At 36.8% G+C, this 12,334-nt stretch overlaps 1 protein-coding gene across 6 annotated transcripts in view; it reads left to right on the top strand.

The window, feature by feature from the left end:
* BICD1 (BICD cargo adaptor 1) overlaps positions 1–12,334 on the top strand; it is a 131,879-nt gene that overhangs the window by 51,025 nt on the left and 68,520 nt on the right. For all 6 annotated transcript variants that reach the window (XM_087935022.1, XM_087935020.1, XM_087935021.1 and 3 more), the window contains exon 3: positions 10,915–11,067. In XM_087935022.1, coding sequence (XP_087791148.1) covers positions 10,915–11,067 — 153 coding nt within the window. The remainder of the gene's footprint in view (positions 1–10,914; positions 11,068–12,334) is intronic.

The raw sequence follows: 12,334 nt of genomic DNA, 5'->3' as shown, positions 1-12,334 counted from the left end.
AAGTCCCACAGTAGTTTTGTATTGTTATTATTATTATTAATATTGTTGTTGTTGTTGTTGTTTTGCCCAACTCTAATAATTTAACAACATTAGTCCATGAGCTCTAGGTGGAGTAGAGAATAATAAACATACAATATAAAATACCAATGCAATAGTATACTCTGTAACAAAATGTTAACGATGCAAACATTATTTTAGCGGCTTAATTGTCTAAAAGTCCTTTTAGAAAATCTAAGTTTAAAATGTTCTCCAAAAAGCCTTAAGATCAAGTTAGTAGAGATTTTCTTAATGACGTATTTGGATCATAGCCAATTTTAATAACATGGTTTCAAGGAGAAAATGCATTCTTTAAACAGAAGATGAGTGACAGGTTGTTACTCGAAGAAGGCATATTACAAAATGTAAAGAAGTATTTTTTCAAAAATAAATGCAACTTCAGGAATGTCAGAAGCAACCATATTGTAAAACATTTATGAAAGGGATTCTTATGAAGTTTACAATCATTAAGAAGAAAGACCATAAGAGACATAAATTACAGTTGGAAGAAAAAAATAAGAATTAGAACAAATTCATAAAACTAATCCAAAGTGACAGGTTCTGAGAGAACTGAAAAAAAAGCAATTAGACTTAGTAAAAATGGAAGAACTCCAAAAGAACTTAAAATGCATCAGTATGCAAATCAGGAAAAAATAGCATATCAAATTAGAAAAGAAAAGGAAAAAAGGCAGTAATTGTAATAAAGGGAACAAATTGTTATATATGAAATTGGAAACCATGGACAACTTGTAGAATTAAGAAGAAAAACCTATATTATTAGCACAATATTGACAAAGAAGGATTGATGATTGATGGTTCAGTTTCCAAGAATTTAGTGAACAAAACAACATAAACACTAGGCAAACCCAGAAGATTAAAGAAGCAATAAAAATAAAATAAAACTGACAAAGCTGTAGATGCAGATGGACCGACAACCCAATATTAAAAAACGTTATGTTTCTCATCCAAGAAGCTTTTTCAGTTCTGGCGGTGGGGCAGAGTAATATGGGCAGATAACTCTTGCTGGGATCCAAAGGATTTTGCAAGCCCTAGACTCAAAAATAAGGCCTGGTAGCCACATGTTCATAATGCATTAGCAAACACACTAATAATAAAAATAGGCATGGGAAGTGAGCAACACATGGCTGGCAAGATCTTCCCTGCTGATTTGGCAGACACCGAAGGAACAGTTATGGAGGGACTTGTTAAACAAAAGAGGTTTTTTTTTTAATTTGTCAATTGCTTACAAGATAATAGGTATAAGTAAAAACATAGTTATGAATACATGGATACATATAAGAAAAATAAAAAAAATAAACGAAACAATAGGACAGGGACGGTAGGCACATTGGTGCGCTTGTGCATGCCCCTACAGACCTCTTAGGAAAAGGGTGAGGTCCATAGTAGACAGTCTAAGGTTAAAGTTTTTGGGGTTTGGGGAAAAAAACCCACAGTCAGGTAGAGTATTCCAGACATTGACCACTCTGTTGCTGAAGTTGTATTTCCTGCAATCAAGTTTGGTGCGATTAACCTTGAGTTTGTATCTGTTGTTTGCTCTTGTGTTGTTATGGTTGAAGCTGAAGTATTCATTGACTGGTAGGAAATTGCAATGTATTATTTTTATATAGTATACTTAGATCGGACCTAAGGCGGCGTAGTTCTAGTTTTCTAGGTCTAGAATTTCGAATCTGGTGGCATAAGGTATTCTGCAATGAGTAGAGGAGTGGAGAACTCTTCTTGTGAAATATTTCTGGACTTTCTCAACTGTGTTAATATCAGATACGTAATGCAGGTTCCAGACTGATGAGCTGTATTCAAGTATTGGTTTAGCAAATGTTTTGTATGCTCTAGTTGTTAGTGTAATATTACCAGAGAAAAAGCTACGTAAGATTAGGTTAACAACTCTTAACGTCTTTTTTGGCTATGTAGTTACAGTGGGCTCTAGCACTTAGGTCATTTAAGATGAGTACTCCAAGATCCTTGACAGAATTTGGATCATCAAGAAGGTCTTGACTATTTAGCCTGTTTTTTTTTTGTTTTTTTTAAAACAATTTTATTAGTTTTTAAAAACAAACAAAACAAACAAAACATAAAAACAGCAGCTTTCTTTCATAAATATATACAAACAGTGTGTCGGTTGGTTTACCAGTTTTTGTGCATTCATTTCGTAGTCTCTATTACAGTTACGTTACATAATAACTCATATTATCAATCAAAAATTATATATCCTAGTATCACTATTAAACAATCATTTGACTATAATTTTATTCATTCATACTTTACGAGATAACTATAATTTACGTAGTTTATTTTATAACAAATCATATAGTCATACCAAATCTATCCTAAAAACATTTTATAGATATGATATCAAATAACAAAGAAAAGAAAAAATATCTTTATATATATTCCTTATTATCTAAAATTCTAAGTATTCTATTATTGTATTTTATCATCCAACCATTGATAGAAAAGGTCCCAAATTTTATAGAATTGTTTATCCTCTTGCTCTCCAATTTCAAATGTCAATCTACTCATCTCAGCACATTCCAATATTTTCTTAATAATTTCTTCTTGCAATGGTATTTTCTCATTTTTCCAAGTTTTAGCAAATACAATCCTAGCCGCTGTTAATACATTTACAACCAGATATTTCAAGTCTTTACTGTATGTATCAGGTAAGATTCCCAATAAAAAGATATCTGGTTTCAAATCTATGTGTTTCTTTGTCATTTTTTCCAACCACATGCGAATTTTAGTCCAGTATATTCTAGCGTCCTCACAAGTCCGCCACATATGGTAATATGAGCCAGGTATCTGATGACATTTCCAGCATTTTTCAGATTTATTCTTGAACATTCTTGCTATTCTTGTTGGAGAAAAGTGCCACCTGTAAAACATCTTATACAAATTTTCTTTATAAGCTATTGACATTGTCATTTTATAATTTTGAGACCACAATTTTTGCCATTTCTCTAAATTAATCCTATATCCAAAATTCTTCCCCCAAGCAATCATAGTTTCTTTAACTTGTTCTTCTTCTAGTTTAATTCCCAGTAAGTAACCGTATAGTTTTTTAATCACCTTTTCATCAGTACCTGTCAAAATCTTATCTAGATCAGTCAGTTTATCATAGAATCCTTCTGTTTTAGAATCTTCATCATACCTTGAATGTATTTGCGCATATGAAAACCAATTCATCTTTATACCTTGTTCCTCTAGATTTTGCATTGATTTAAGTTCACCCTTTTCATCCAATATTTCCCCTGTTTGTTCCTTCTTATAAATTATAGGATAGGAAAATGCTTCAATGGTCGATAACCAAACTGGAATTTTCAAATAACATTGTCTTTTGATCTTCTCCCAATTTAACCACAAAGACTCCCATATATAATGTCTTCTAAAGTAACCCAGTGTTTTAGTTCCCTTATACCATAAAAAGGCATGCCAACCCAACAGCAAATCATGACCTTCTAATGTCAACAATCTGGTCTTTCTTAATGTTATCCATTCTTTGACCCACATCAAATTTGCAGCTTGATAGTACAACTCCACTATTCAGCCTGTTTGATGATGGAAGCCTCAGGCTATTTCTCAAAATGAAGACCCAATTACAACAGAAGCAAGAACTACAACAGAAGCAAGAACAAATGCATTAAATAATACTTAGACAAAGAGAATTCTCTATCTAGAGTGAGCAGTCTGCTTTTAAAATATATATATATACTGAGCCTTCAAGAACATAACTATAATCAAAACATCCCCAGCCAGTTTGAGTTGCCAATTGACCAAATAAATCATGAACTACTTCTTAGAAAACTAGGTCTCACTTTTGACAATGATTCATTGTAGTCTCAGTTGCAAAATACAAGCTTTTAAATGATTATTTCTTAGATTAAATTATGTATTAACTTTTTTGGCCCTCACACTTCATAATAATTCATTGTTTTCAGCAGCATGCACAGTCAATATCTTGCTACATACCAAATGCAGATACATTCCACAAGGTTTATTTTGATTTCTTGTGGAAACGTGTCTTCCGGGTTGTCCATGTACAGTATTGATTTTTTTTTTTAAATAATTCAAAATGAATGCCTTGGCATTCATTTCGGTACTTTAAAAAAATGCTCTCTCTACATTGGGTGAGAAGTTGTTCTTTAAATCAGTAAAATAAAAGCTAAAGTATTAGTTTAGTATTCTAAAATAACTGATGGCCGTGTTGCACGTGAGGTAAATAAAATATAGGGTTTTTTTTCTCTCTTGCTGCCATCTATGGAACTGACTCTCTAGACATAGAATGACTCTCTAGACATATTTAATAATATGTGCGTGCATGTATGCATTCCTGAGGCAGACACAGTACTGAAAAAGGAAATGCTACACATTTATTTATTCAGAAAATTTATAGGGCCGCCCAACTCATTCATGGTAACTCCAGGTGGCTTACAAAGATAAAATCCCAATACAAAAGCCAATAATCCCTTTCTGGCAACAACAATCAAACCAACCACTTGATGGTTTTGTATCTCCCTGGCGTGCCCAGGCTGTTGGCAGAACCATGTCTTTGGAGCCTTTAAAAAGAGGGTCAAAGTGAGGACCAACATTATTTCCACAGGGATGATGTTCCACAGAGGAGTGGTGTGGTAGCCTAGAGGTGGAGCTTTCGCCTCACAATCAGGAGGCTCTGTGTTTGATCCGAGGTAGAGGGAGATATTTCTCTCTCTGGGTATACTGAGAATATCACTGGTGAACAAAACTCCGCACTGGCAACAGGAAGGATATCCAGCCATTAAAACACTCTGCTAACTCCATTCAGTGGCCCAGACTCCATCCCGTAAGGGACTATGGGGCCATTAAATGAAGATGATGATGTTCCACAGAGAGAGAAAGCCCCCATGGAGATGTCCCATCCAGAACACTCAGGCTGAAGGGGGCTGCAGTATGCTTCTTCTGCGGGCACGGGTTGGGCAGGCCAACCCCATTGGGATGAGAAGTATTTGGTCCATGTTTATTCGGCACTCATACATTCTTGATCCTCTCACTTCTTGTTCCACAGCATATAGTTCTTTACCGGGCTATTGTCCCTGTATTTAACTTGCAAGCACAGCTAGTCATATTAATGACTAGAACAATCCCCATCTAGCTTAAGTGCTTGATGACTTGGCTAAAGCCAAGGACCAGAGTGACCTGCTTCTCCTTTCTTCAGTTGTCTCTTGAAAATATGTAATTTTATATTAAATGCTTTTACTGAATTATACATGTTAAACAGTGGTGGGATCAAAATTTTTTACTACTGGTTCTATGGACGTGGCTTGGTGGGCATGGTGTGGCTTGGTGGGGTGGCTTGGTGGGCATGGCAGGGGAAGAATACTGCAAAATCCCCACTCCCTCCCCACCCCACTAACCTGCTTTCCAGCTCCATTCTCCTGTGCAAAGCAACAAAAGAAGACCCAGCCTATCAGCTGGGACTCAGGAGGCAGCGAATGGATGGGGGCGGGGCCAGTCAGAGGTGGTGTTTGCCTAATTCTCCAAACTACTCAAAATTTCCGCTACCGGTTCTTTAGAACTGGTGAAAAGCTGCTGAATACCACCTCTGATGTTAAAGATTAGGTGATCTTTTCCTTGAAGTTGCAGAATCACATTAGTTAGGTGACACAAGTAGTCCTTGACTTATAACAGTTCATTTGGCATCTGATTCATACTCATGACAGTTGCAATGTCCTGGGGTCATGTGATCATCTTTTGTGACCTTGTGACAAGCAAAGTCAGAAATTTGGATTCACTTAACAACCAACCACTTCACAATTATAGTGATTCATTTAACTGTGGCAGGAAAATGTTGTAAAATGGGGCAAAATTCACTTAACAAATGTTTCACTTAAAAACATAAATTTTGGGCTCAATTGTGATCCTCACTCAAGGACTACCTGTACTTAAAAAGAAAATTCTTCCATTTTTTCATCTTTGAGCTCTTTGAATCGTCTTGGTTCATTTACAAGAAATTTTGCTGCTTTGTCTTTTTGCATAACAAAAACAAAACAGTTTTTCTTTCCATTATATTTGATTTCTCTTGAATAAATGTTTGGAATATCTTGCTATGTTTTAGCCTGCTGCTGTGCAGATAGTTAACTATGGAGGTGTGGGGAAAAAAAAAAACCTTCCCTGTTATTCAGTTTCTGTTGTTTCTCAGGCAAGCTGTGACTCACACTCATTTCCAGGGGGAAAGTTGAGAAAGTATACAAAAGCAACAAAAGGTAACAAACTTGACAAAGAGGTTGATAGATTGGCCAAAGGAGGTAGCTCATTCAGATAAAATGGCCAGAGATTCTGCCTATTAATAAACAAAATCTCCTTTCTTTTATGAAATTGCCATTGTTCTTTATAATGCCAGTCAATAGAGAGGGAAATTAGCAAAAAAATAAAGCACAGCAGGGTAACTGACCATAGAGATTACCTGATCTAGAATGCCCCCTTTTGGAGAACTGGTCAATTATACTTTTTAAGCATTCCTAACAAGTGGGATCTTTCTATGCAACTTCAGAGAACAAAAACAAGTTTTGGTGTGTGTGTGTTTGGTATGATTAGCTTGTGTGGCAAGGATTTAGGGTGGCCACGTCCAATTTGTGATCTGATACTCTCCCTTTCTGTCGGACATAAACTTCATCTCTGCTTCAAACAATGCCAATGTTCTGCATTATTTTTGTTGTTCCAACTTGGAACAACCTGGATTTCCTTTCAACAGAGGCAGCCACCAGCATCATATTTTTATTGCAGAACATTTGCAGATAAATAATGCAATGGTATTTGGATATTTCTGGTCCAATGAAGTGGTCAAGAAGAGCCACCCTTCCAATCTTTTTGCTCATTCATTCATTCATTTTTTCCATCAGCGAAGAACGTCTATCAGATTCTTCAGATCAAGTTTCAATGTTTCTTTGAGACATTTTATAACTTTGGAGACATACAGCAAAGGGACCAATCTTATTGATTCATTCCTGTGTTTTATTTATTTATATTACTTTTATAAGTAATTCAAGGCAGCAAAAACACATAATATTTCTTCCTTCTCTTATTTTCCCCACAACAACAACCCTGTGAGACGGGGTGGGTCGAGTGGAAGTGACTGTCCCAAGATCATCCAGCTGGCTTTCATGCCTAAGGCAGGACTAGAATTCACAATCTCCAGGTTTCTAGCCTGGAGTTTGGTCCAGGGCCTTGACCACTAGACCAAACTGATTCCCAATAGCTTAGAGTAGTCATGTTGACAATATCTTTCCATGGTTCATTTACCAAAAGAGGGGCAATTTATAGAATAGTATAGATTAGATTAGATTAGGTTAGGTTAGGTTAGATTAGGTTAGAGTAGAGTAGAGTAGAGTAGAGTAGAGTAGAGTAGAGTAGAGTAGAGTAGAGTAGAGTAGAGTAGAGTAGATCAGAATAGAACAGAACAGAACAGAACAGAATACTTCATTGGCCAAGTGTGATTGAATTTGTCTTGGTGTAAATACTCTCAGTATACATAAAAGAAAAGATACATTTGTCAAGAGTCGAGAATCATAAGGGATGACACTTAATGATAGTCGTAGGGTACAATAAGCAATCAAATCATACTAGAAAACAGTCAATATAAATCATAAGGATACAAGGGACAAAGTTACAATCATATAGTCACAAGTGGGAGGGGATGGGTGATAAGGAGTGATGAGAAGATTAATAGTAATAGTAGTGCAGACTTTGTAATAGTTGAACAGTGTTGAGGGAATTATTTGTTTAGCAGAGTGATGGCTTTTGGGAAAAAACTGTTCTTGTGTATAGTTGTTCTGGTGTGCAGTGCTCTATAGTGTCATCTTGAGGGTAGGAGTTGAAACAGTTTCTGTCCGGGACGTGAGGGGTCTGTAAATATTTTCACAGCCCTCTTTTTGACTCGTGCAGCATACAGGTCCTTGATTGAAGGCAGGTTGGTAGTAATTGTTTTTTCTGCAGTCCTAATTATCCTCTGAAGTCTGTGTCTGTCCTGTTGGGTTGCAGAACCAAATCAGACAATTATAAATGTGCAGATGATAGACTCAATAATTCCTCTCTGTATCAGTAGCTCCTTGGGCAGTTTGAGCTTTCTGAGTTGGCACAGAAAGAACATTCTTTGTTGTGCTTTTTTGATGATGTTTTTTTATGTTAAGTGTCCATTTTAGGTCATGTGATATAGTAGAACCTAGAAATTTTAAGGTCTCTACTGTTGATACTGTGTTGTCTAGTATTGTAAGAGGTGGTAGTATGGGAGGGTTTTTTTCTAAAGTCTACCACCATTTCTATGGTTTTGAGTGTGTTCAGTTTCAGATTGTTCCCTTACACCATGAGGCAAGTTGTATAACCTCCTGTCTGTATGCAGATTCATCGTTGTATTGAATGAGACCAATCACTGTTGTGTCATCAGCAAACTTCAGTATTTTAACAGATGGATCATTTGAGATGCAGTCATTGGTATATAGGGAGAAGAGAAGTGGAGAAAGCACACAGCCTTGTGGGGGCCCTGTACTAATTGTACAGGTATCAGATATGTTTCTGCCTATATTTGCTAAGTTGTCAAGGAAAAAAAATGCAGCAGCCCCATATTATTACCTTTATTGAGTACAACATGTGTACAATGAGATTGGCTGTTATGTTATGTTATGCAGGCTTGGACAAGACATTCAAGGAAAGCGGAATGGAGGGAAAAGTCAACCATTTCATGATCAGATGAAAGGATATCTTGTTGAATTGCTGAGTTGATGAACGTTTGCCATCTCAGCCAAGTGCAATTTCCTTCCTTATTATGCATAAAAGGTTATGCCTTTGTATCCCTTTTTGGAAACTATCCAGAACAACTGCTGGCCAATAAGTCAATCAAACAGTGTTGAATTGAAGTGTTGCAGAAATTCTTGCTTCCAAATCAGGACACAGGAACACGAAAGGTTGGAGAATACAGGTTTTATTTGTGCACAAGGTTCAGAGCATTAGCATGGCTAATTCTGAACCCCCGGCTTTTCCTGAGACATTGCTTTTATATGTATCATGACCTCAGACCAGGCCGGGGCGTTCCTTGTGTTACATTTTACCAAAAAAGGAGAATAATGTATACATTTCTATAAAGGAAATATAGAGGAAATGAGAAGTACATTTTTGATTACTCAGTTATCTTACACCATCTGTTATTTTTCATGTCCATCCTTGTTTACAGTAACGTGGTTAGTTCCAGTTCCTTAATTCAGCAGTTTCGTGGTTTTATGCAATATTTTTATAAGAAGCAAAGCATGGGGTCAGGGGATTTCTGCTAAATGTGTACATTCTTTATTAGGAATTTTCCATACTGCTTCAGAAGCATTTTTCTTCCACACCTGGAGGGGAGAATGGGGGCTGCCAATAGGTAGGACATTCCAGCCAAAGGCGAGCCCTGTTGCACTTCCCTTGCCTTCCAGGTTCTCCTTCCAGGGAACTTTACCCATTGGGAACAACCCAGGGTATCCAACAAGCAAAAATCCCCGATAGGGAGGAAAAATTAAAAGTGTATTTTTACTTTACAGAAGATAAGCCAATTAATAATCACGGTAATTCAATTTATAGAACACGTTTTGTTTGATTGAAGTAGCATTGCTTATAATAACTCTAAAAGATAGGTCAATATTTATTCACTGGAAGAGATAGCCTGCCAAAAGCTGCAACTCTTATCACTTCATGTAGTCGAGAAGGTCAAGTGGAAATGATATGGCTACAATTTTTTTGTGCAGTTTTGGTGTACAGCTAGTCCTTGAATGTACGACCACAGTTGAGCCCGCAAATGTCTGTTGCTAAGTGAGACCTTTGTTAAGTGAATTTTGCCCCATTTTACAACCTTTCTCATCACAATTGCTCCAGTTGTTAAGTTAGGAAGGCAGATGTAAAGAGAATCTGGCTTCCCTGCTGACTTTGCTTGTCAGAAGGTTGCAAAAGTGGTTCACATGACCCGTGCAACCATCATAAATATGAACCGGTTGCTAAACGTCTCAATTTTGATCATGGGATCATAGGATGCTGCAATGGTTGTAAGTTGAAAAATGGTCATCAGTCACTTTTTTCAGTGCTTCTTGTAATTTTGAATGGTCCCTAAATGAATAATTGTAAGTCAAGGACTATCTGTATTGATTAAGCACCAGGTTAGAAACCAGGAGAACATGAAATCTAGAGAGCAGTGGTGGGATTCAAAACTTTTTACTGCCAGTTCTGTGGGCATGGCTTGGTGGGCATGGCAGGGGAAGAATACTGCAAAATCCCCATTCCCTCCCCACCCCACTAAACCTGGTTTCCAGCTCCATCCTCCTATGCAGGGTAACAAAAGAAGAACCCAGCCGATCAGTTGGAACTTGGGAGGCAGAGAATAGATGGGGGCAGGGCCAGTCAGAGGTGGTATTTGCCGGTTCTCCGAACTACTCAAAATTTCCACTACCGGTTCTCCAGTACTGATCAGAACCTGCTGAATACCACCTCTGGTAGAAAGCCAGCTGGAGACCTTCCTTTCAGCCATAGGAAGGACAAACCATTTTCAAAAACGTTGCCGAAAAAAAATTAGGGACCTGTTTGTCTTATAGGCATACCCACAAAAACTTGAAATTTGCTACCAAATTGTTACAGGAAATCAACAATTATTCATGCCATGACTACATATATGTGTTCAAGGGAAAAATCAATCTTACAGCTCTTTTCCCGTGTGTGTTGATTTTATTCAGTGATATAATAAATAGTAGCAATGGAAATGGTATTTTGATTATATATTTCCAACAGATTTTGATTGTGTCTCTTCTTGTTTTTTTCTTTGTTTCTTGAATGGTAGTGAAAAGCTAATATGTCGAATTGTTTTCTGTTTTTCAGAACAACGAAATGGCAGAGCTGCAGAGAATTAGGATGAAAGATGAAATCCGAGAGTATAAATTCAGGGAGGCACGGCTTCTTCAGGATTACACTGAACTTGAAGAAGAAAACATTACTTTGCAAAAGTTGGTTTCCACACTGAAGCAGAATCAGGTGAGCAGAGGTGGAATTTTCAATCAAAGATTTTAAAAGTAGTAATGCCAAATTCTCAAATGAGTTATGTATCCTATTACAACAGAGATGTTGTTTCAGGAAAATTTCTAGCATTCAGTAACTATGGTAGGACAAAAATACCCAAGTGCCATTTGGCTCACCCCCTTGCCATCATTTCACAAGTGAAAGCTTCTCATAAACCTTCTTCTAACAAGCCCACATACAAACTTACAAAAACCTCACTTAAAGCCCTTTCATCCTATGTAGGCTAAAACTGACAAAGTGCCTCTCCCCAGGAAGCCAACCTGCGAATCAAAAATCATGAAGCAAAATCTTCTCAATGTAGGGAAATTGCTTAATCACAGTACTGCTCCCAAATGCCAGAACCCCCTAACTCAAATCCCAGACCCCAGATTAAGGTAATCTGCAGGGTGAGAGAAAACATTTCCTCACTATCAGAAGTCACACGTCCTCAGGGCAAACACTTCAACTGACATATCTGAATAAAACTACCCTTTTCTTCGAGCAGCTGTCCAGCATGTTTATTTGGGACCCACTTAGATCTGAACCCAAAACTTTCTGGCACTTTGTTGACCCTTAAAAATCATACTTAATATGTAAAACATTATTTACTAGCAATTGATGGAGACAGTACATTGAATTGTACAAAGCATAATTCTAAAGGCATCTCACTACAACACCAATATAGTTCAATATTATATGACATTAGCATAGTCACCAAGTATAAGTACTACTTTTTAACTCAAATAAATCAGAAAACAATATTTAAAGTATCTTTAAAGTGATTTCAAAGTAGAAAAGAACAAAAGAAATTTTGTTATAATTCATTGATAGGTTAAAGCATGGGTATCAAACTTGATCACGTCACATGACATATTGTGACATTTTTTGCCTTTGTGGAGCTGTGTGCGCGTGGCCTGTGTACATCTGGCCCATGGGCCGACCATTTGACAGGCCAGGTTAAAAGGATCACTTTTATTGAGAAAGGTCAGTTGAATTAGAGACTAGGGCATCAGAGGGAATTACATCATTTGATTTTGTAAATAACAATAAAGCAAATTACAGGAGAATTCTGATCTATTGCATATGAAATCTGTTGCATTGAGGCATAGTAAAATTATGTTTTTCAGTGTATACTGAAGCACTCTGAACAATTATAAGAATACTTACTATCATTTCTTAGAGTGCAATGAAACCTTGATATTAGTAACAATTAGAGATGACAGACTGTTCATTGTTCTCAAAT

The sequence above is a fragment of the Pseudonaja textilis genome, chromosome 5 (assembly GCF_049901715.1).
Source record: "Pseudonaja textilis isolate UNSWEBS1 chromosome 5, rPseTex1.2, whole genome shotgun sequence".
In the NCBI taxonomy this organism is placed as follows: Eukaryota; Metazoa; Chordata; class Lepidosauria; order Squamata; family Elapidae; genus Pseudonaja; species Pseudonaja textilis.
This window is presented reverse-complemented; position numbering and strand designations above follow the sequence as displayed.